This window comes from Serinus canaria, chromosome 17, assembly GCF_022539315.1.
Source record: "Serinus canaria isolate serCan28SL12 chromosome 17, serCan2020, whole genome shotgun sequence".
NCBI classification, from domain to species: domain Eukaryota; kingdom Metazoa; phylum Chordata; class Aves; order Passeriformes; family Fringillidae; genus Serinus; species Serinus canaria.
The window spans coordinates 9,309,920-9,333,223 of NC_066330.1; the positions used below are offsets into that span (position 1 = coordinate 9,309,920).

A 23,304-nucleotide genomic window follows, 5' to 3' on the forward strand; every position below is an offset into this window, starting at 1 on the left:
TACTGGGGATACCAACATCGCCCATCCCGCACTGGGGGTGCCCCACGTGGGATGTTGGGAATCGGCTGCCTTCATCCCTGCTCTTACAAACCAGACCCAGCACGCCGGGGTGGCACCGGGACGGGGATGAGGGCGGTGGCTGAGGCCTGACGCGCATTGGGACGGGCTCTGGTGACTCCTCTCCAGCGTTTGCTGCAGCTCTGTCTTTCCCAGATGGACGCACGCACGCAGCGGCCACTGGGACAAACCTCCCCAAGCCATCAGGGAGGGGAGAGGCTCCCAAAAGAAGCCGAAATAACCAGGAGTACACAGAGTTTTTTCAGCCCATCACCACCAGCCACGGCTCTTGTCCGCCTCAAACCCATCCTGAGCGAAGGGCAGCGGGGCGAGGACGGGCCGTGCTGTGCCAGCTCTCCCTGCTTTCCTGGAGCAGCTGCTGGGAGCCGGGGCAGGGCCGGAGGCTCGGCCGGGGCAGGGCCGGGCAGCCGGAGCCGCCTGGCAGCCGCGCCGAGCTCCAGCCGGGCGGACATCGCCCTCTCCCGCCCGAGCCGGGCGAGCGGAGCCGCAGCTGCACATCCTGGGACTCCGGGCGGCAGGAAGAGCTCAAGCCCAGCGCCCGGCCCTTCCTCCGGCCGCAGCCGCGTCCTTCCAGCGGCACCTGCCCACGGAGCTGTGGCGGGGGGGATTTTAGGCTGGAGCTCAGGGCAAGGTTCTTCCCCCAAAGGGTGCTGGCACTGCCCAGGCTCCCCAGGGAATGGGCACGGCCCCGAGGCTGCCAGAGCTCCAGGAGCCTTTGGACAGCGCTGCCAGGGATGCTCAGGGTGGGGTTGGTGGGGGGGGGGTCTGGGTAGGATAGGGACGGATGATCTTTGTGGGTCCGTTCCAGCTCAGGATATTCCATGATTCTGTGATTCACCATGGGAACGAGCAACAGCTCCTTCAGCCCAGCAGGGCATTCCCACCCCAGCCATTCCCCTGCCGAGCTGCAGGAGCCGTGGCTTTGATTTAACCCCAACTCTAAACCGGGTTCCAAGCTCCAGCTCCAGCGGGGATGCTTCCACTGACAGCCATGAACCACTTCTCACCGTCAGGTCTCAGCTGAGGTATCATTTATGATCATCACATACCCAGAGCAAAGCATCCTTGGTCTTAAAAAAGATCATTTTTATTTACATTTTTCCAGTTCTTTACATTTGGGTGTTAAAACCCAGGACAAAAATACTCCCCAGAAGCCGTGGTAAACATGGAAAACTGCGAGTTTACATTTCAAAACCCAGTTATAAATTGCACAGAAGTCTTAGGTTGTACAGAGCCATCACAAATTGTTGTATAAAACCCCAAAATCTGTAAAGAGAACCACAGGAATAAAGAATTACAGCCACAAGCAGTGGTACAAGAAAGGGCACAAGTTTTGTGGGTTTTACCCTGCCAGTCTCTCTTGGGGAGGAGGGATGGGACATTCCTGTTGCAGATAGTTGCAAATATTTTAAAATATAGAATAAAACCCAAATGGAGCCTAGAACACCCTGTATCTCCTGACATGTGCTGGCTCAACAGAAAAACGTCCTAGCAGAAAATATTTATTTTTACAAAACTCCTGGAAGTTCAGTGGAAAGCTAAAATAATCATTGTCAAAAAGAAAGAAGAGCCTTTGCATCCCCCAATTCCCCTTTCCCCATCTCCTGCAGGCAGTGGGACAGCAGATGCCAAAGCACAGTTTAGTTTAGGACACAAACAACATTGAGAAAACCAAAGGTATGGAGGTGGAACACGTGGAGAGCAGGTAAAGAACAAAACCATGAAGGACATAAAAGCTGCAGGGAAAAAAAAAAAAGAACTGATGATTTTTTTGGTGTTTTTTGGACACTGAGTTTGGAAACAATTAACTCACAAGCTTCTCTCGTGCCCCACTTCTCCTTTTCCCCATTTCAAACAAACTCAAAACCAATTGCTATAAAAAACTGAGCCAGGAATTAAAATGAATCCCTATGTGCCGAAGTTCTTTCCCCAGAGCTGTGATCAGAAAAATGGGTTTTTTTCCTCTTTATTTCAGTGTTCAGCAAGAGGAGGGTGGGATGACCTAGGGCCTGAAGGAGCTCCCCAAGAGGTGGAAGCCAGAGAGGCTGTGGACAGAGAACAGAGGGGGTGATCCTCTCTGGAGAGGGTGAGTCCAAAGTCAATCCCAAATCCAAACCCAAATTCTGGGTTTGCCCCACTGTGCTCATCCAAAGCCCTCCCCAAGGATCTGCTGACAGTGCCCTGGGGCCACCCTGCAGGGGGGTTCAAGGAGAGCTGGACTGACCTCTCCATCCTGCAGTCCTGGCCCATTTCAAAGGGCTCCATAAAACATCCGCCAGCTTCTTTGTGTCAGGCTTCACTTCCCTGCACAGCCAAGGCAGGGCAGGAGGGTTGCAAAGCACTGATTGTCACTTGTTATGTCAATTGTCCTGCACAATGAGGCTGCTCAGGGACAGCCCTGGGTGATGGCCTGCTGCACCCTGGCCAGAGCCACCTCCCAGGGCTGAGAGGGGCCCCTGCACAGCAGCTGGGCTGGGGAGCAGCCCTGGCTTCCAAAATGATGAAGACCACCCTGAGGTGTAGCTCCAGCTCCTTCCTGCTCCCTCCACAGCAGCTGTTGGTGATGGACACTCCTCACCAGACAAGAGAGTCCTCATCTGCTCCCTGCTTTGCAAAGTGCACAGCAAGAGGTCCCAAAGACCAGTTTGTAGCAAATAGAACTGGGGAGAGCAAGCTGAGGTGCACAGGAGCACTGCAGAGACAGGGCACGGCACGGGCTGGGGGGGGCTCCCTCCTCCACAGCCTCCACCATGGATGGGCCATTCCCAAAACAAAGGTGGAGCATTCCCAAAGAAAGGTGGAACAAGGAAGACAGCTGCTGGCTGGGAGTCTGGAAAAACAGCCCAGTGGCTCTGGCCACAGCAATCAAAGAGAAATCCCACTTCCCAGCCAAGGAACATGGGCTGGACACATCAGCAGCAGCTCAGCCCCAGGGATGGAGAAGGAGCTGGGAGACCAGTCAGGCTCTCAGCCCTTCCTGCCTCTCCCAGAGCCTGGCTGGGTCAGGAGCCTGCAGCCCAACCCAGCAGGTCCAGAAGCATTCACAGCTCACAGGAATTTTTCCAGGGGTGTGGAAGAGATTTGGGTTCAAGGATTTGCACAGCCAACAGCATGGAAGGCCACACGAGCTGCAGACTGAGCCAGGCAAGACAGGTTCTGCCAAGTGGGAGGAAGAGCACCGGGGAAGAGCTGTACTGCTTTTGGCCCATTGTGGATGAAGAATGCTGCTCATGGCAGGCTGGACCACCTGACAAAGGAGAGTCTGAACCATGGAAGCTGGGCAGAAGCATAGGCTGAGAAGAGAATGAAGAAGGATCTTTGTGTCTGAGACACAGATAACACCCCAGGCTACCTGCACTGACAACATTTAGGTAACATTTGCATGCTTCAGACATGGGATGACCAAAGTGGGATGGGGAGGAGCCTTCTTCCACTTTCAATAAGTTTATTCCAAATGGCTCTTTAGGAGAGGGCTGGGGCTGATGGTCTCCAGCCCTTCCAGCCAGACCTTGGCTATGCCATCTCCATCCTCCTAAAGGCAGAGTCTGCTCTCCCCCTCCTCCCCTGCCCACAGTGAGCACTGCCCAGGACTCCTGGGCCACTTGGACAAATCCTGGCTTCAGGAAAGGGCCTGGATAGCAGCAGCAGTGCAGTGGCTGCTGTCTGCAGAGCCAAGCCCACATGGTGCCAAATTCCCTCCAGCCATGTGGAATGATGAGCCTGGCACTGTGGTCAGGCCACACCGTGTTTGTTTTCCCCAGGCTGCCTTGGCAGAGTTCACCACCCGGGTGAGAGCAAAAAAAACTTCATAAGAAATCAGCAAGGTGCATTCCTGATTTGGCATGAACAGGCACATGGATCAGCATCAGAAATGGATGAAAAAGCACAGCATTTCTCATAGAATAATTTATTAAATACAGCATTAAAATTTGTATTTCTGAATTCAATCATTAAAAACAACTTCATCTCATATATATATATATATATATATTTATATATATTCAGGGACAATGACAATCACTCTATCATCATCCGTGCATGTTGTGCCAGCACTGCTCAGAACGGCACCTTTGCTACACTACCCTTAAAGCAGTTCAATGCTTAAAAAAAATAAAATGAAAAGGATTTGCAAAGAAAGAGTGCAAAGCAGGGCCTGTCCCAGCTGCCTGAAGGGTGTGCAGAGGTGGCTGAGCAAGGAGGCAGCAGCTGGAAATGCTCCTAAAGGTCTGTCAGGTATTGCCTGCCCAGCCTGGGGCCATGTGGGGACCAGCTCCGAGGTGCCAAAGGTCTGGAGGCCACAACTCCAGCCTGGCTGGGCTGGGCACCTGTGGCTCTGAGGGATGTGGCTTGTGGTTTCCTCAGCTTGGGCAGTCGATGCTAAACAAGTTAAACAAGGTGTGTGGGAGGAAAAAGCACAAAAGAAAAATTGCAAGAAAACCCAGCTTGTTCCCCCAGCTGCCAGATGCAGCAGAGGCTGCAGCTCCCCAAGGGTTGTGTTCATTGTCACATTCTGCTCAGGCCCAGGGGACACACAGCAAACCAGTGCCACCACAGGCCCCTGGTGCAGCACCCTTGTGGGCTTCCTGGGCTGGGACAGCCATTCCCAGGGACAGCCCACAGAGAGGGGAGGGATCCCACAGGCAGCGCCCCTGGGCAGACTCAGAGGTAGCATCAGACAGACTTTTGTGATTGATGGTCACTTAACTGCAGCCTGGGAGGAGAGGGCACCCTGCAGGGACATGACATGGAGTGGTCCCCCTGCTCCAGAGTGAGCAGTGCTGTTGTCCTGTGTGCCAGGGCCCAGCAGTGAGCAAGGGTGGGCTGTGTCCCACAGGGCTCTGTGGGGAAAAGCCACCCGTGCTGGAAAAGGACACCCCATCCCACAGCAGAATCTTCCCAGAGCTCACCAAGGCTTATCAGCAAGTGCCCCCATGAGCCCCACCCTGTGCCCATGGCCACTCACACTGCCATCACTCCCCCCACAGCTCAGGTACAGTGAGAGCTTGTGCTTTTGGCTTTTTTAAAGTCCCTGACCTTCTGAACCTGCTTACTCCAAGAAACCTCCTGCTACCCTTAGGACGTCTGCGGACAAGGAGGAAAGGCTGTCAAAACCATTGGTGGAGAGCACACAGCCCCTAAAAGAGGAGAGCAAGTCCACACAGCCCAGCCTTCCCTCAGAGTGGAGCTGAGCCAAGTCAGGAGCGTTTCAGATAAGGCATCACAGGTGCTTTGATAGTAAAGCAGTTAGTGTTGACTACAGTACTGGAACAGGCTGCTGCCCAGGGCACCAGGGGCACATCCAGCTCTCCAGCACTTGGTGCAGCAGCAGGAGATTGTTCTGTTTCCCAGACCTCTCCTACATGCATTCAGGCTGCTCTGGCTGCCCGTTTTGGTTTTTTACCCCCTCCCTAGAAAGAAACTTCAAAAGCCCGGGCTGGGATGTGGCAGTTCCCCCCCAAAGCAGCCAGAGAGACAAGAAGACGTCTTGTGCTGTACCAGACTGTGCCACAGGCAGGTGCCCCGTGGTGCCAGGGTGGGCAGTGCCGGCGGGGTGGAGCAGGGGAGGGCTAATTGCCATTGCTGATGCTGGAGTTGGCACTGCTGCAGCTCTGCTCGTAGGATGGAGGTGCCTCTGTGGGGAAAAGGAAGAATGAGAGAGGTTATGGTGGGTGTTTGGGAGCTTCCCTTCACCCTAGTCTGTGTAACCCAGTGCAGAGTGAAGCAACCCACCAACACACACTTCCTGCCAGGGCCCCACAGCCTGCCCAGCTAAGGTACAGGGGGTTTGTAGAATTTGAGTCAGCCAGTCCCATCCCTGCCCTAATGCCCATGGAGGTTAAAATCACCAGCTCACAGTCCTGTTCTGTTCCTCCCTTTCTTTCCCAAGCATCCTCCTGTCTTCCAGCACCTCCAGATCACTCATGCTTCATGTGCCCCAACCCAGGGCTGAAGAAACAGATGGAGTATTCTATTACCCCAGTGTAAATAGAGGGGCTGATTTGGGTTCAAATGTGCTAACATACCCTGCCAGCCCAGCATGGCTGCAGGAACCCAGCACACCCTGCTGGCCCTGCCAGCCCAGCATGGCTGCAGGAACCCAGCACACCCTGCTGGCCCTGCCAGCCCAGCATGGCTGCAGGAACCCAGCACACCCTGCTGGCCCTGCCAGCCCAGCATGGCTGCAGGAATCCAGCACGCTGGGATTTCCCCGAGCTGTTCCACCCTGGACACTTTCTCAGCTCCCACCCCCACAGCTTCAGACCAGCTGCAGGCCCACTCCAAGTCAGACAGAAGATTTCAGTGACATCATTTTCCTGGCTGTGCTCCCACCAGCCTCACCACAAGCCAAGAAGTTTTTGTATCAGTGGGAGGCTGAAAGCTCTTTTAAGAACAGGGAGATCCTCTCACGACAAGCCAAGGGCAGGCCTGGGCGTGGATGTGGGAAGGACAGCTGGCTTTTACAGCTGGAAGGGGACTCCTCCAGAGGCTAAAGCAGGCAGAGAGATGTCACAATCCCCTCTGACAGCAGCCTGCAGCAGACTGACTGAATCCCCAGATTCCCAGCAGTTCACAGCTAGCAGAGACTGCTGGTAGGAGCTGTTTCCCCCAGCTGCAGATCCCAGGAGTGCTGCTCACCATAGGGGTATCCCCACGTGCTGTACTCCGGGGGCAGGATGAGTGAGCTGGCTGTGGGGACAGGCACCACGTTCCCGTCAGCGTAGTAGGGGACAGTGGCTCCCGTGGACAGGCAGAGTGTGGGGTGGTTTGGGGAGCCCGTCTGCTCCGAGTCCGCTCGAATCTCCTGGAAGCTCAGTCCTGGGGCGTAGCTAAAGGGCTGCTGCTGGGAATGGCTTTTGGTGGGGATGGAGACATTGTCCATGGGGTGATAGCCACTGGCAGCCTCCTCTTCCTCTGGGGGGGCACTGGGGACCACCACAGATGGGATGTGCTGGATGGAGCGGGAGGGGCTCAGCGGGACCCTGTTCACAGCAATGTTTCCAATGTAGATGGGGAGAGTGACAGAAACCTCTGGAGACTTGAGGGAAACCTGGAAGAGAAGGGAAAACAGTGGCATCCTCGTGATACATGGCAGTGGGAAGGTTCACCTGATGCCTGGACCACCCAGACCACACTGCTCAGCCTGGGAGTGGGCACAGAGCCACGGCCCAGCCCAGGGATACTCCAGATAAACTCACCTGGATATAGTAGTCAATGTGGATGAGGCTGCAGCCCTGCAGAATGGACTGGGGCAGTGCTGGAACCAGGATCTGCTCCTTCCATTCTGCATGTTTCCAGGCTTTCACCCCTGAGCCTTCCACCTCAGCGATGGTCCTCAGGTCGTAAATCCAGCGCTTGGATTTGTAGGCCACTTTCTGCACAGACAGGAGAAAACACGGCTGGCTCAGAGGCTGCAGGTGGTCTTCTGTCTCCCACAAATGTAAGAAAGGACACAACCCTACCCAACTGCTTTGTCAGACAGGCACAAGCACAGACCTAAGGGGCATGTTCCAGAGCAGGAATACCCACAGTTGTGTGACAGACTCAGCAGGGATAAGCAAGACAAGTTCTACATCCTCTTTCCCCAGGAAGGTAGAGAGGACCAGAGGTGGAGATTTGGCTCCTCGCTGCCCTAGTTTCACAGAGGCCTCCCTGGGGTGGAGCAGCAGCACAAGGCAGAGAATGGCCCCACTGGGCACCCACCTGGAGCAGACTGGCCACCACAGCGCCGGTGTCGCGGCCGGACTTGTTCTCAATGTCCGTGCGGAGCTGGATGGCCTGGCCCACGATGTAGCCCTTCAGGTCAGACGTGGCTGTCAGGACGATGTTGCCACTTTTCACAAGCTTGTAGTTGAACTTCTTGGTGATGGACATGGTGTTGGGCTGCTGCAGGATGGGCAGAGACAGAGGTGTTGGCTCAAGAGAGTCTGAGAGCCTCCGGGAAAACACTCAAGAGATTCAAAACAAGCAAGCAAAAATATTTGCTTCTAAGAGGATGCAAAGAACCAGCAACATGGCAATGCCATAGACAACAGGTCTCACTCCTCCAGCCCCAGCTCTGCTGTCCTATTAGTTGCTTTCCCCTCCAAAGCAAATTCCCCAAACTCAAGTGTCTCCAAGCACCTGAAGCTGTTGGTCAGCATGTCTCTCTGCATGCTGAAAATTCAGACAAATCTTTCAGAGCAACACACACAAGGGTCAGAAATCACCTGGAGTAGGTACTGACAGCAAGGCAGGAGAGATGAGGAGTCCTTGTCCTGCTCTTGCATAGTCACAGCACGCAGTCAGAACTGTCCAGCCACTCAGTGACTCCTCAGACAGCAGGACAAGGCCAAGTGCTGAAGTGTTGGCATTTCCAGCCGTGCCCCTCCTTGTTCTTACCTCGATGTCAGGGATGTCGTTCAGGTTGAGAGGGCAGAGAACGTAGAAGATCTTGTTGCATTTGTAGTCCTTGGAGAAGCGAGGTGTGTCTATCACAGCTTTCACCTGATGCAGGACCTTGCCAAAAGGGCCTTCAAATGATGTAGGAGCAGAAGCTGGAGTTGAGAGAGAAAGAAGAGGTCATAAGGCTGAGCCAGGCCAGTTTCTGAACTGGAAATATATGCAAAATCCAAGGCTTACAGGGAAGGGCCTTCAGCCATGTCTTACCTGGCAGCAGGAACTGGAAGGGAAAGTTGTGCTCTCCAGCAGTCAGGACCCCTGTGGAAACAAGAGTGAAATGTACATGGAACAGGACCTTGGAATGTGTGATCTTCTGAGGGAGAGAGGTCACCACCCAGGGAATCACACACCACCTGCTCTGCTGCCTGCAGCCACTTGACAGCTCCAGATCCCATGGGCAGTGCTTGAGCCAACAGGAGCACCTGCTGCCACCCACCCCTCCTTGGGACAGGAGAGGTTCTGTAGGAAGATATCCTGTAAATAAGGTCGTTTATGGTAGGCTCTTAGTGATCCCAGTGCCAGAGCAGGTGGTTATCCCAGGCTATTGACACAGGACACAGAGCAGGGCTGCTGTGGGTTTATTTTTCCTCAAGTCTTCCCCCTGCCAGGCAGTCAGGGGTAATGTGAGAAATCACAGGCACTGTCTGAGGGTGGTAGGGGGTTCTGGTGGGCATCAAGCCACTCCACCCACAGCCACATACCAAACCCTTCACAGACTGCACAGGGTTCAGGAGCTGGAACCAGAGGTCCACTCATCCTTGGACCCAAGAAGGGACCTGAAATACCTCAGCTTGGCTGCTGAGACAACAGGAGCTCAGAAAAATATTGCCACAACATTAAAACCTCAGCACTTGTTTTCTTCAACCACTGCTCTGCAACAGCCTCGAGGGCACAGGGCAGAGCCAAGATCCAGTGCATGGCTGAAACAACAGATTCCTACTCCCCAACTCCATCCACCCTCCAACACTCCCAGATTCCCTCCAGGGCAGTGTGACAGCTGAACTGACCCCACAGTGTGTTCCAGCAGCTCCTAAGGTTGCCTTCAGTAAGAAAATCACTAAGGCTTATCCATATTTATTAAATCCATGCATACACAAGAGGTTTTGTTTTCAGAGTGGCAGAGCTGAGAGGGAGACCTGGATGCCCAGTAAATGGAGCTGTGTTTGTTCTGCTTTGTAGGATCATTGCTGGAGCTACCAAAGCCCAGCTCTGGCTGGTGCTTTTGTTGTTGCAAGACAGGGGGAGGCAGCTTGCCCGTTAGCAACGCTGGCTCTGCAGAGCTGACAGAAATCGAGTCCTGTCGTCAGGGGATAAAGTGGATTACATGGAAGGAGGAGGTGGGGAAGAGCAGAGTAAATCCCCCCACTGACACAGCAGCCCAGGCAGGACTTGGTGCATCATTCATGCTGTGAAAAGCTAGATCTCTGCCTCTCTGCTCACTCAGCCACCCCATGGGGACGAGGCACAATGAGTGTGTCCCCACAGTGCAGGGACAGAGGGATAAACAATCCAACACATCATGGATCCCTGCAAAGGGAGAACAGCAGAGATGGCTATTTGTACACTTTGGCCTCACAGAGAGGAGCAGGATTTGCCCATTGCCATCACCTCCCTGCAGATTCCCCTCCTGTCCCCCAAACCAACCCGAGCTATGTAGGCTAAAATGCAGCACCCGGTGCTGTCACCAGGTGGAGGCACCAAGCCAGGCTCTGCCCTCGCTGCCAGGGCTGGTGCTCAGAGCTGGGCAGGCCCCGAGGCAGCAGCGGGAGAGCCTCTCCTGCTCCCTCTTCGGCAGCCTGGCTCAGTAAAGGTGCCAGGTGAGGTGCAGCAGGTGCCTTGGCTGCTTGGGTCCAGGATAAAGCCTGGTTAATGGGAACGACTCGATGAACCCAGCCCTCGTTTGCTGCCCTGAGGGCTTCTGTCTTTTAACAGGCACCATTCAGCATTGATCTTCTACCCATTATCCCTTTTAGAAAGCAAATGGGTAACTGGAATACATCGACTGTCCTGTGCAGCTTCTGCATTGCATTACAGGGACTCTCTCCACCTGACAAGGAGTGGGAGCAAGTGCTGTTCCTGCCCTGCAGAAGGGAGGGAGGTGGGAGTTCCAGAGGGTAGTGGTCACTGGGAGAATTCCACTGAGAGTTTTCACCAGGAAAATTCCCAGCTGGGTGACATGCAGAGCCCCACATGAAGGTGCAGGCAGCAATTCTGAGTCTCCTAGTAGGAGCATGAAAGTTCACAGCCTTTCCAGGACCTTTAGGATGAGCCCACAGACTCCACCAAGTAAAAGTCTCTATTCTACATTACAGGCAGTACCATCCAAGAAGTCATTTCTGTCCAAGTCCTGCCCAGCTCAGGTGCACCAACAAAAAGTTGGGCTGGAAGTGAACCTGTGAGCACTTTCACAGTTTCTAACTCCCCCAGCATCACTGAGCAAGGCCATGAACTCTCCCAGGATCACGTGTGGGCAGCATCACCCACAGAGGAGGTGGTTTGGCTCTCAGAGCCACCATGTGACTCGCTGGCACTGAGGCAGTTTCTGCACAGGTAGCCCAAGTTCTGAGCAGGTCCCCAGATGGGAACTGCCCACAGGTCAGGCTAGACCAGCCTGATGGTCCTGACCCAGCCCAAGTGCCCAATGTTCTGTTGGCTGTGACCCCCTGAACAGCCTGCAAATCCCTCCTGCAGCTCCTGCCTGCAGCAAGCTGCCCATGAGGGCTGGAAAAGGCCCTTCCTGCTCTTTGTAGACAGAGGAGCTCCCAGAGCAGCCACCCCAGACTGAAGCTGTGTCCTGCCACAGTTCACACAGACCAAGGGCATCACAGCAGTGCCTGGCTCATGGCCACAGAGCCCTGACCCAGTCCTGAGCTGAGCAGGGAAGCACAGTGAGCCCTGCTCTCCACTCCATGGAGCAGGGACATGCTACAGGTGACTAAGAACAACTCTTGTTTGCAGACCTGCTCCTTCCAGCCCAGTCTCTCCTTCCCCCAAGAGGGAGAAGAATCTTTAGGCATCCTCATTACCCCAGAGGGGACATTCCAAGGCACCCACTGGTGCAGAAAGGAGTTCAGTGCCAGGGCTATTTCACAGGCAAGGGTTAACAAAACTAAGATGAAGAAAAGCCGGTGGTCCTGACCGAGACAGGAGACTCCTGTGAAAGCACAGGCATGATCCAGAGTGCCTGGCAGAGTGAGAAGGCAGCAGAGCCCACAGGTGAGCTCAGGTCCTGCCTGCCTCCCACTGCACCAGGAGGAAAGGCAGATATTTAGCAGCAATCTGGGCTCCTTCTTGATTCTCCTGGCAGAGGCTCCTCCAGCACGGGCACAGCAAAGGCTCCATTTGCAGCTTGGAATTACAAAACCATTTCTGTCTTCTGCCTGGTGGAAAGTTGGCAAATCCCAAATCAAGCACCCTTACAATGGGAAGGGAGGTGGCAACTGCTTCTAAACTCTCCAGCTGGCAACTTTGCTCCAAGAGGCTGAGCTTCCATTTCCAAACGCTGACTAATCTTGCTGTAATAGGGGAAATCTGCAATTTCCCTTGTCCCAGCTTCCCTGTGAGCATGGGCAGGGCACTGACTGACCTTGAGCCAACACCCAGGTACTTCTGCCATGGAAAACAGGAGCAAATGTCACCTCAGCAAGGGACACTTGCAGTGTAGTCCAGCACAGCCACTGTGCTGGTGACACAGGGCAATGTGTGTCTCACCAGACCCTGAACAGATCCCCAGATCACAGCAGGGGAGATGCAGCATCAGGAAGAGTGTCCAGAGCCATCCCACAGCTGTATCCACTGTCCAATTCCAGCATCCCAGCAGTGAGGGGAACACACAGTCCATCACCCCTGTCCCTCCAGCCCAGAGAGCTTCAACACTCCAGCACATTTAATGTGCTAATTCCATCTGCAAGTGGACTTTGCAACAGAGCCTATTGTTGGCAGCAGGCAGAGGTGAGCTGGTTTCCAACCATGGTGGGGGCCCATGGCCATCCCAATACCTGGGAAGAGCTGCCCTTTCCATGCTCCTCCAGCACCAGAGACTTTGCCAAAGCACTCCCCAGCCTGGGCAGGGCACAGCAGGTCAGCAGGGGTTCAGTACTGCTCCAGGGGGCACTAAGACCCCTCAAACAGGGGCTCCTGGGCAGCTCACAGACCCCTGTGAGGGGACAGGGCTGTGCCAGCCACTGCAGCCACACTGAGCCAGCACCTCCTCATTCCCTGTAGCCAGAACAAAGGCCACAGTGTCCTCGGATGCAAAAAAGCTTTTCCTGAAGTTTATGTGCAGCTAAAAATACTCTGAGAAAGTCATTAGGCAGCAGAGGCAGCAGGCTTAGCAGGGTTCTGCTGTGGGGCCATACCTGCAGCAGCCTGTCCCCTGATAGGAGTCAAGCCAGCAGAGATTGGCCACCCCCGCACAGCCTTGGGAAACTTCCTCCCAGAAAATTCCTGGAGGGAAAGAAGCTGCTGCCCCACAGAGCCTGGAGAAAAACTCAAGTCCAGATAGCAGGAGCAGTAACAACACACTCATAGTGCAGAAGAACCTTGGAGATGTCCCTGACCCCAGCAGAGATAGGTCTGGTGTCTCTCATTCATGGCTCAGCTGCTCCCCTCAGTTCCACACTGGGGCTGGGGCTGTTCACTTGTACCACTGGATGTGGAGGAGTCCTGGAACATTTCATTTACAGAAAAGAAATGCCTTGATCCAGAGAGCTGATGCCAAGTCTTCTGGATCCCCTGGTGACATCGGGTTGCCACCCAGAGAGACCCTGCCACCCAGAGAGGCTGAAGGGGCCTTGGGAAGTTTGACAACGTTAAATGCAAGGTGCTGCACCTGGGTCAGAGCAGTCCCAAGCACAAACACAGGCTGGGCAGGGAATGGGTGGAGGAAAGCCCTGAGGAGAAGGGCTTTGGAATGGTGGTAGATGAGAAGCTCAGTGTGCCCCAGCCCTGTGTGCTGCCCTGGGCTGATCCCAGTGTGAGCAGCAGGAAAGGGGGGGCTCAGCCCCTCTGCCCTGCTCAGGTGAGACCCCACCTGCAGAGCTGCCTCAGCCTTGGGGCCCAGCACAGGAAGGAGCTGGAGCTGCTGCAGACATCCAGAAGAGGCCATGGAGCTGCTCCAAGGGCTGGAGCCCCTCTGCTCCAGAGCCAGGCTGGAAGAGCTGAGGGTGCTCACCTGGAGAAGAGAAGGCTCCAGGGAGAGCTCAGAGCCCCTTGCAGGGCATAAAGGGGCTCCAGAAGAGCTGGAGAGAGACTGGAGACAGGGATGGAGGGACAGGACCCAGGGAATGGCTCCCACTGCCAGAGGGCAGGGATGGATGGGATATTGGGAAGGAATCCCCCATTCCCAACTGCCAGGGATCCACTGCCACTGGATCCCTGGCAGTGCCCAAGGCAAGGCTGGATGGGTCTTGGAGCAACCTGGCATAGAGGGACATGTCCCTGCCCACGGCATGGAGTAGAATAAGGTGATCTTTCAGGTCCCTTCCCACCCAAAGGTTTCCCTGCACTCACTGCAAACCAGCACAGTGCTGCACCACTGCATGGGAAAGCTGCCACCATCATACCCACTGGGGCTGAAATGACCACATGTTTGTATTTACAGTGTGAAACAAATGATCCAAGTCAAGTTTACTCCTCCACAGCTGCTGAAAGTGTCTGGGCTCTGGTCTGAGCAGTGCACCTTCCCTGACCTGCACAGGCAGAGCTGGCAGCCAGAGAAATTCCCAGCCCTTCAAAGCCATCATCCCTCCAGATCGAGGGAAAGCTCCCTGCCCACACCCTGCTTGCCTGCAGCTGGCCAAGGGCTGGGAAATGTCCTCCAGCAGCCTCTGCCTGGCTCAAGAACAGGGCTGGGGCTCAGGAGGAGCCAGCCCCACAGGAATAAGGACACAGCCCTACCTGCTGTGTCCCACCCACCTTCCCAGGGCTGTCTGGCAGCTTTCTGTGCAAACAGCCCGGTCTGACAGCACTGGTGGGGCCACCTCTGCTGGGCTGCATGTTCCAACCAGTGTCACTGTGGGGACACTTGCCAAATCCTCCTCCCAGGCTGGTAGCCCCAGCCCCAGGGTCTCTGTCTGGAAGTCACAGGTGGTCACAGCCAACCCTGCACAAGGGTCACGGCCACCATGACAAAACCAGGACCTCCAGGGTAGCAGAAGGGAGTCAGGAGGTGCTTTGGTCACACAACAGACTCAGGTGAGGCTCATTCCTTTCCTCTGAAGGCTCACACTGAGGGGTGCTGGGACAGCCAGCCCAGATGTGTGTCACACAGCAGGCCATGAACCATGGCATGTGGCACAGCACACACCTCTGCCTCACCAGGCTCCACCCACAGCTACACACAGCAGAAGAGGTGAATAATCCTGTTTATTCTCCCTCCAGCCCCCAAAGAGAAGGATTATATCAGCTCTGTAGCCCCCACTAGGAGCCTGGAAAGTGTCCCCATACCCCAGGCACAGGAGACAGGGAGTGGATGAAATGGGGCTCCTACCCCACGCCCTGTCCCTCCCCACCAGTCCCTGCCAGGCTCTGCTCCTCCTGGATGCTAGAACAGGAAACAGGCTGCACCTTTGGAGTACACAGATTTTTTGGTTCTTCTAGCAGAGGAACAGCAGGCCAGACCATATGGCAGTTTCTCCCTGGCTATTTAACAAGTGATGCATTAACTGTGTTGGCCAATTCAAGGAGTAGAGAAAGGTAGCTGGTACCTGCTGGTCCCTGAGCCATCACTTGTAGCAATATGTCTCTTTCCTCCTGCTGCCTGAAGTCACCCCTGGGGAAGGCAAGCTCTTCCAAAGGTGCTGAGTTAGACTGATTCTGGTGTTGCTGATGCACAGCTTGAGTACTCTCCTCTCCAGGCTCTCCCGGAAGAGAGCAGGAAAGCAGGTTTGTGTTTTCCAGTTTGGGGTAGAGAAATGAGCAGCCCTAACTCTGCACTGTGCCACAGGACCCCAAGTCCCCAGCTACAAGCAGAGATGTCAGTCTCACTGCAGTCCCAGCAGTCAGCACCCACTCCCCCCTGTCCTGCCCTCTCTCCTCATCCACTTTTGCAGCCAGAAAACTGAATATTAGATATAAGCAAGGGGCCAGAGCTCTTTAGCTCTCAGGAGGCTCTGTCAGGGCTGTCAGAAGGGAAGCATTACATCTGTGCCAGGGCACTTGAGGTGATGCTGAGCCATTGCAGCTTTAGCAGAGGACTCAACTCAGCCTCTGGTGAATGGAGTTAATACAGGGGATTACAAACTGCAACAAAGGAGGGGAAATGCACACATTTGCTCGTGCCATCAGCAGGCACAGGTGCCACAGAGGGAGCAGCCAAGAGCCAGAAGAGCAACCTGCCAGCAAGCACAGGCAAAGCAGCCAGGAAAGCTTTGGTGTTCAGCTCTGAGGAGAGCTCTCCTGCTCTGTATGGCAGTGATGGAGCACAGCCCCAGCAGGCTCCATGCTCCCTTTCAAGGCAGCAACTCTCTTGTTCCACACACAAACACACAGCAGGATTTACCCCTCCATGGGTAATGCTGCTGAGATCAACCTTTCTGTAACACAGGAGGTGCAGCAGAATGCCCAGCACTGAGACAAGGGCTCCACTGCTCACAAACCCCTGTGTTGGCAGCTTCCAGAGACATTCTCAATGAATTAGCAGGAACTGGCAGTATGGCAATGCTGCAAAACCCCCAGAGGATTAACTGGTCTACTGAGGCAAGAAATTGGGAAGTGCTGAGGAAGCGGCTGTGACCCAAGGCAACTGCAGATCCCTCAGTGTGGCTTTCCTGGGCTGAACCTGCAGCTCCTGCTCCTGAACCCAGCAGCAGAGTGTGGCCAGGAGCTGGCAGAACATCTTTAGTGACTCACCGCTGTCCATGGACACCCTGCTGCTCTCACCTGGGCAGGGGCTGTCCAGGAGCATCACCTCCTGCTCTGAGACCTCCTGCTCACACAGAACAAGCTGCACAAATCTCACAATTCTTTTGGTCAGGTCACCAAGATTTTTAAATTCAGCTGGGAGCCAGGATTGTTACCCTGTGCCAGCAGCTGGACATGAAGGTGTTGTGCCAGGCTGGCAGAGAACCACCCCAGGGAAGAGGTGATGCACAGCTGCCCCTTTTTAGCTCTGTGCAAGAAATCTGCCAGCAGAGGAAGCATGTGGAGCTGCCAGGAAATCCCTGCAGTGCCTTCAAGCTAACTAACAAGCTGCCAAAAGAAAGGTCAGCTGGAAATTACAGCCAGCTCCCTGCATGAGTTCAACTCAGGTACAAGGAGGGAATGAAAAAAACCAGAAGTCTACCTTTGAATGCACAACCCTTCCACAGGGCAAGAGCTGTGTGTGCAGCTGGAGATGCAGGGAAGGAACAGCCCCATGGGGGTACAGGCACATGATGGACCTGCTCCTCTCTGGCTGAACAAGGGCAGAGCCACAGCAGGGAGGGGGAGAGGAGCAGGAGGCTCTGCAGAGCTGAATCACTCCATTATATTGGACCAAGAGAGGCAGCTCTGTGTCCCAGAGCAGCGGGTACAAGCGGTGCCATTCTGTGCTCGTTGCCACTTGATCCCCTGTGCTGCTGACACCTACAGAAACCCAGCAGCCCCCACCCCTCTTGCCTTTCTTTGCAAAAGGAAAAATCAACACCAGTGAGCAATCAAAGTCCAAGTGGGAAAAGTAAATATCCTCCAGGAGGCAAGTAACAACTTCCCCCCGGGAGCCCTTGGTGGCTGAGTGACCTCTGTGGCACAGCAGCAAACAGAGCAGTGAGAGGCTCTGCAGCAGCTGGCACACTCCACACTTCCCAGCAGCTTTGATGTAAAGAGCCTGAGTTCATTAAACTGTTGGCCTGTGTGTGATTGCCAAGGCTACAGCACAATCCCCTGCTCCTCACGGCTGCCTGCTGCATGCAGCTCCTGCCCAGCCCCACCAGAGGCTTTCCCAGAGCACAGAGGACACCCTGCTTAAGGGGGGACAAGCCCTGAGGGGAGCAGGGTCCTCTGCAGCAGCACTTGTCACCAACCTGCTCCGGTGGCACAGCCAGGTCCTGCACACCCTGTTCCAAGGTGGGGAGAGAACGGAAAAGTGCCTTAAGTGCCAAACTGGGCATCTGGGTTATCTCAGGGCCTGCCTCCTTTTTCATACAGCCTTAAAAAAAACCCAGAGCCGTGTTTAATACAAGCAGCAGCTGATGCCAGAGGACGAGCTGCCCCCTCACTTATTCCAATGCAAAGGTGTGTGGGAGGAGAAATGTGGAGTCACTCTTGGAGGCTTAAAGAGCAATCTGAGCCTCAACAGTTTTGCAAACCTCCTCTCCCCTTCCCCCCACGTGTCCTCAAAGAGCACAGATCAGTGTTTTTGAAAGTTACTGCTCAGGATGTGGGAAGGGATAGAGCGAGGCAGGCTGTTTGTCAGGCTGAGCCTGCCTGCCTGCACCACCTCCACAGGTGCCAGCACAGCGGCGGCACCACAGGAGCTGAGCCACTCACCAAGGATGGGCAAGACAGAGCCCCATTCTCTGTGTGGCCTTGGGGACACCTGGGATCCTCCTCAATCCAGGCCAATGCCATCAAACTGGATGAGCCCCTTTCAAGAGAGCTGGGGATGGTGTCAGAGGACATCCTGAATCCATCCTCTGCCCCAGGGCACAGCCTGGCTGCCAGTTTCTTCCCAGCAGGGACATGCTGCTCCTCCTTACCTTTTTTTTATTTAATGCACTTGTTCAAAAAGAGGAGGTAACAGAATTGCTGTAGTGGGGGCCAGGCAGGAACAGAAGAGTTCTCTGAGGCAGAAGCAAATTCCTCCCTTCCTCAACTCATTTTCAGACAGTGCCATCCCCTGTGTGGATAAGGCCTCTGGGGGCAGGGCAGGAAGGCAGCCCCTCCACCTGACACCACAACCTCCCACAGTCCCACCCTCCCTTCTGCTCTTTGCTTTTTGGTAGGAGAAGGTGGGCACAGCCAACCCACCGCTGCAGTAACAGGCACAGATTCACCCTGAGGCTTTTGCATGGTTTTTATTTCTCTGCAGGACCATACCAGATGCCACCAGGAACCTTTGCTTGTGGTGCTCTGTCACAGGTGACTGCTGGTGCTGGCCAGGGCAGGAGCTGTGTGCTGGCAGTGTGGGCCAGCAGCTGGGCTGGCCTCATGCTCCTTTAGGAGCCCTTGCTTGGAAATGCTTCCCACTCCCCTAACTCACCCTGGGCTCCTGCCATCACCATCAGTGACCTCCCCACCCCACGCCCCAAGAGCCAGCAGGCCAGCCTGCCTCAGTTTCCCCTCCCAGCCGGGTCAGCCCTGCAGGGAGGCACCCAGGGAACACCCACATGGGACACTCCATCTGTCTGGAGCTCCTTCATGCTTTTTTCAGGAAAGGCCAGGACAGCTGAGAGCTATTCCTGGAAAGCTTAAAAATGCCACGGCTGAGTCAGCACTGAGGCTCTGCCTGCACAAGGCCATTGAGGGCTCCCCCAGCACAGCCCTGCAGGGCTGAGCTGTGCCAGGACACTGCTGCCAGCAGCCCCTCAAAGGAGGCAGACAGACAGGCAGACACAGAGGCAGGGACGTGGAGGAGCAGCCCAGACATGCATCAATGTCACAGGAAGGGCTGTGACAGCAGACAGCTCTCTCTGTCCCTGTGCTGCAGGCTGGAGCAGTGCCAGCCCCCAGGGCTTTTGTTCCACATCCCTGCAAGCCAGCACAGCAAATGCAAGGGTCAGGTTCAAAGCCATCTCTGCTGGTGGACTCGGGTCTAAAGGCAGCATTGACATTGTCCCTTCTACCTCCATCCCACTGCTCCCCTTCCATCCTCCCAGGGGCCCAGCTGTCCTGTCTGGATGCAGACATGGGACAAACCTGCAAGTCCAGGGCAATAATTCCTGAGCATGAAGGGCAAATCCCCCGTGGCTGCAATCCCACACACACAGGGACTGCCCACCCCCTCCCCCTCTGCTTCCCTGCGGCTGGGAATCAGGCTGAGAGCTCCCAGCAGTTGGGTCCACACAACTTTTTGGACACAAAAAGCTGAAGAGCAGAGGTCAGTGACTGTGAGTACCCAGCACACTGTTCCAGACCAGCTGCTGATACCTGGGCTGGGCTTTCCTCATAATCTCACTGCAGCTCTGCAGGGCAAGACAGGAACAACATCACAACACCTCAGTTTCCAGTCACACAACTCCACAGGCACAGATTTTCCCTTCAATTCCCTACACCTAAGGTAAATCATGCTGTTTCTTGCCTCGCCTGCCTGCAGCTGTGGCAGCTCTGGGAGACATCAGCCGGCCCCTTCAGTCCCAGTCACAGCCCAGGCTCGTGGCTCTGTGACCAGCTCCGGTGCAGAGCCAGCAGCCCAGCCCTGCTGCCAGCCCCAGGCACCCACTCAAGGCTGGCAGAGCCTCTGATACCAGTGGGTGACAGACAGCAGCACTGCCCTGGAAGGTATACAGGAGTCTGGGTCCCAGAAAACCAACAGCCAAAAGATCAGGATTTTCCATAAACACTTGAAGAACTGGGACTACCAAATTTTGGCCACATTTGGATATCAGGCCTTCAAAGGGCACACTTCAGCACATGGCTTTTCTTTCCATCCTTCCCAATTCACTCTAATCCTAGTTATCAAGGGGATGGCTCCCAAGGGCTACCTCACAAGAAATGACTGCCAAAGCAGCTATCAAAGTTTTCCAGAGGCTACAAGCTCCACAAACAGCACACCCACCTCTTCCCCCTCCACCTTCCTGCCTGGCTTTTGCCACTGCCCAGCTTGCCCAGCACACATATCTGACCACAAGATCACAGCTCTCCCTGGAATCATTAAATATTAGAAACAAAAGTTGGAAGGAGCATTTTTCAGTGCAGTTGCAGGTTTAAACCTCTCCACGAGTCCACACTCACCTGCAGCCTTCAACTCCCAACTCATCTAAGCCCAATGGTCTGCAGCACCTTACAGATCCCCTGTGACTGTGTCCCCAGCCCAACACCCATAGCTGGGCTCTCTGTGCTCAGCACATCCAGAATCAGGCAGAAATGTTTCCCATTGCCCTCCCAGGCAGTTTATCTCTGACTGCAGCCCCCAGGCTGTGAGCCAAGAGCCAGCCAGCCAACTGTCTCCCCTGGCAGGGACCTGAGAGCAAGCAGCCCTCTCACCACTTGCTGCAAGAATGAGCTCAGTCTGCCCTTGATGCTAAAAGCTCTGCTTGGGAAAATTGCTGAGCTAGCAGAAATTGCCATTTCAGTTTTACCCATTTCCTGTTACTTGACAAAAGTATCAGAGGGCTGAGCACCTGACCACCCTGGCTTTTGCCATGTTCCTGTTACAGCCACTGCCTTCAGCAGGTGAATACAGGCACCTCTTGATTTCAACAGGAGCCAGAGCACAGCATGAATTATTTGTGGTAAGGCTGACCTATTTAACAGCAGAAAGACAGCATTCATTCAGGCCCAGATCCTCCAGAGGCTGCTGGTGTCACTTTACCCACAGGACAATACAACCCCATCACTATCTCTGTCCATCTCCCTGGGAGCAGGGGTAACTGCCCTAGGCTGATCCTGCCACACTCCCAGAGCTTCTCCTGGAGCACAAGTGACACATCCACATCCCCTTTCACAGCAAACCACTGGCTTCCGCTGACCAGCTTTGATCAGTGTTTTGTGACCACCATAAACACATGTGGGAAGCAGAGCAGGGTGAATTCACAGAGCTGTGAAACAGGGAGCAGTCCCTGTGACAGCTCTGCTTCAGGCAGACCAGGGCCAGAGGATGCCAGCAGTGTTTGCAGGGTGGCTGCCAAGTTCTGCTCAGGATCCTTCCCTGCACAGCTCCTGCTAAGCTCTTGTAGTGTCTAATCCTGGCTCCCATCCTCTGTGCACAGGCCAAGGCAGCCTGTGAGGGGTATTTCACATCGAGGGGATGCTGAAGTCTTGGTGATACGTTTCTGTAAAGCTTCTCTGAACACAGATCTGCACCAGGCCTTTGTGGACCATACCTTTGTCTGCCAGGGACAGCGTGCTGTTGAAGTACTGCTCCTCCACAGTCCATGCTGTGTCATTGATCTTGTTGGACACCCCACAGGATCCAATGCAGCTCACCTTGATGGCTGTGGAGAGACAGGACACACATCAGCACTGGGAGAAAGCAAAACCTCAGGTTCAGACCTGCCTCAGATACTGTACTGTGCAGGAGCAGTGCCTCATGAAAACATACACAGGGTGGGAAAACAGAGCAGAGGACTCAGGCCATGCTTTCATTCCAAAAGTAAGTTTTCCAGCACTCCCAGCACAACTGAGCACTTCCTGCTACCACAGTGCTATTCCTAGATATTATCACCTTTGAAACCCTCAAGCTGGGTTCCTTGCACTGTGGAAGCCCTTAGCAGCAGTGATTGCAGCTCCCTGACAGGTAAACCTCTATCCCAAATGGAGGAGTGTTCCCTCCCAAAACATGCACCAGCTATGGCACTCTGGCTGAGAGCAGAAGCCTTGAGTGTCACTGTCCAGACAGGGATGAGCAGCCAAGGAATCTGCTGCTCCCACCCCACGAGGAGCCAGGCATCCCACTGAGTGTCTCACCATCCCTGGGAGGAGAGACATGTTTGGCACAAGCCCATTCACCAGCTGAACAAGGGGTTCAAACAGCCCTGTCTGAAGCAGCAGCAGAGAGCTGGACCCCCCAGTGCAGCCTGAACAAGCTCTCTGCTTGTGACAGCCCTGTCACCCTCAGAGGACATTCCCAGCCCCTGGAAGCCTGCTCCCTGCTCGTGGGCTCAGCCTCAGCTTCAATGGCTTGCAGCAAAAACACTTTGCCATTAACACTTGTCCTGCATCAGGACCTCCAAAATGTCCATCTACACGCCACTTCCCAGCCAGACAGCAGTTCCAAGGGAGTGGCTTCCTCCTCTGTTAGAGACAGCACTCAGCAAAGCCACACAGCAAGGTCTGGAAGCATCAGAGGTGCCATCTGACCCTTCCAAAAGCAAGGACAGTAATTTGAGCTATCTTTGTGCCTTGCCTGGAGAAAGTCATCCCAAGAGCTCAGCCTGCAGCCTGGCTCTCAGAGGAGCTCCCCACAGACATCTTCAGGGAGTCTTGGCCAATACTCAGCAGGCTGAAATTAGATTCTGATGTTGACACTGGACCACAGAGACAGACAAACGTGACAGACTGGCCTTGCTGCACAGCAAGAGATGATCTGCACTGCTACCCCCACACAGGGAGGACACAGGCAGACCTATCATGGCACAAACAGAGCCTTCAGGGCTGTCCCAGCCTGACCATCTCTCACCTGAATCCCATCAGGTTTTGCAAGAGCTTAATTGGAGCCCACAGAACTCCCTTACCCCATTGGCCAGGTGAATAGTTCTGCTGGCAGAAAGGTGACAGGATCCACCAGACAAATTCTTTCCCTGTTTGACCCATCTGCTCCCCTGTATTCCAGCTGTATCCACAGGAAGTATCTCCCTGGGAAGCAGGTAGCCAGTTTGCTGTGGCTTAGGAGCTCTCCCTTCCCCTCCCCAAGTGTCCTCAGCCCTGTTGGTAACACCTCCACCTACCTACCCAAACACCGAGGGCTGCATTTATTGCTGCTTGCAACCACCTCAAACAGCTCTCCTGAGCACCTGCCTGGCCAAAGTGACTGACTCGAGCCAGGGTGGAAAGAACCCCAAATCCAGCCCTCCCTGCAGGGGCAACACATAGCTCATACCCCACTCACAGCCAGGGCAGTCATGCAGACAGGCGGAATGAGCTCCTCAGGGCTTAAAGTCTGTAATCCCAGAGGGAAGAACAGCCTCCTCCATCAGATCTCCTGCCATA

The 23,304-nt window shown here is 54.8% G+C and overlaps 1 protein-coding gene across 1 annotated transcript in view; it reads right to left on the reverse strand.

Moving 5' to 3' along the window:
- Positions 1-1,143: 1,143 nt before the first annotated feature.
- ARRDC1 (arrestin domain containing 1) overlaps positions 1,144-23,304 on the reverse strand; it is a 37,756-nt gene continuing 15,595 nt past the window's right edge. Inside the window, exons 2-8 of the mRNA XM_009093514.4 lie at positions 21,480-21,590; positions 8,725-8,775; positions 8,458-8,612; positions 7,780-7,962; positions 7,275-7,451; positions 6,715-7,126; positions 1,144-5,710 (exon numbers count right to left, since the gene is read on the reverse strand). Coding sequence (XP_009091762.2) covers positions 5,646-5,710; positions 6,715-7,126; positions 7,275-7,451; positions 7,780-7,962; positions 8,458-8,612; positions 8,725-8,775; positions 21,480-21,590 — 1,154 coding nt within the window. The 3' untranslated portion in view covers positions 1,144-5,645. The remainder of the gene's footprint in view (positions 5,711-6,714; positions 7,127-7,274; positions 7,452-7,779; positions 7,963-8,457; positions 8,613-8,724; positions 8,776-21,479; positions 21,591-23,304) is intronic.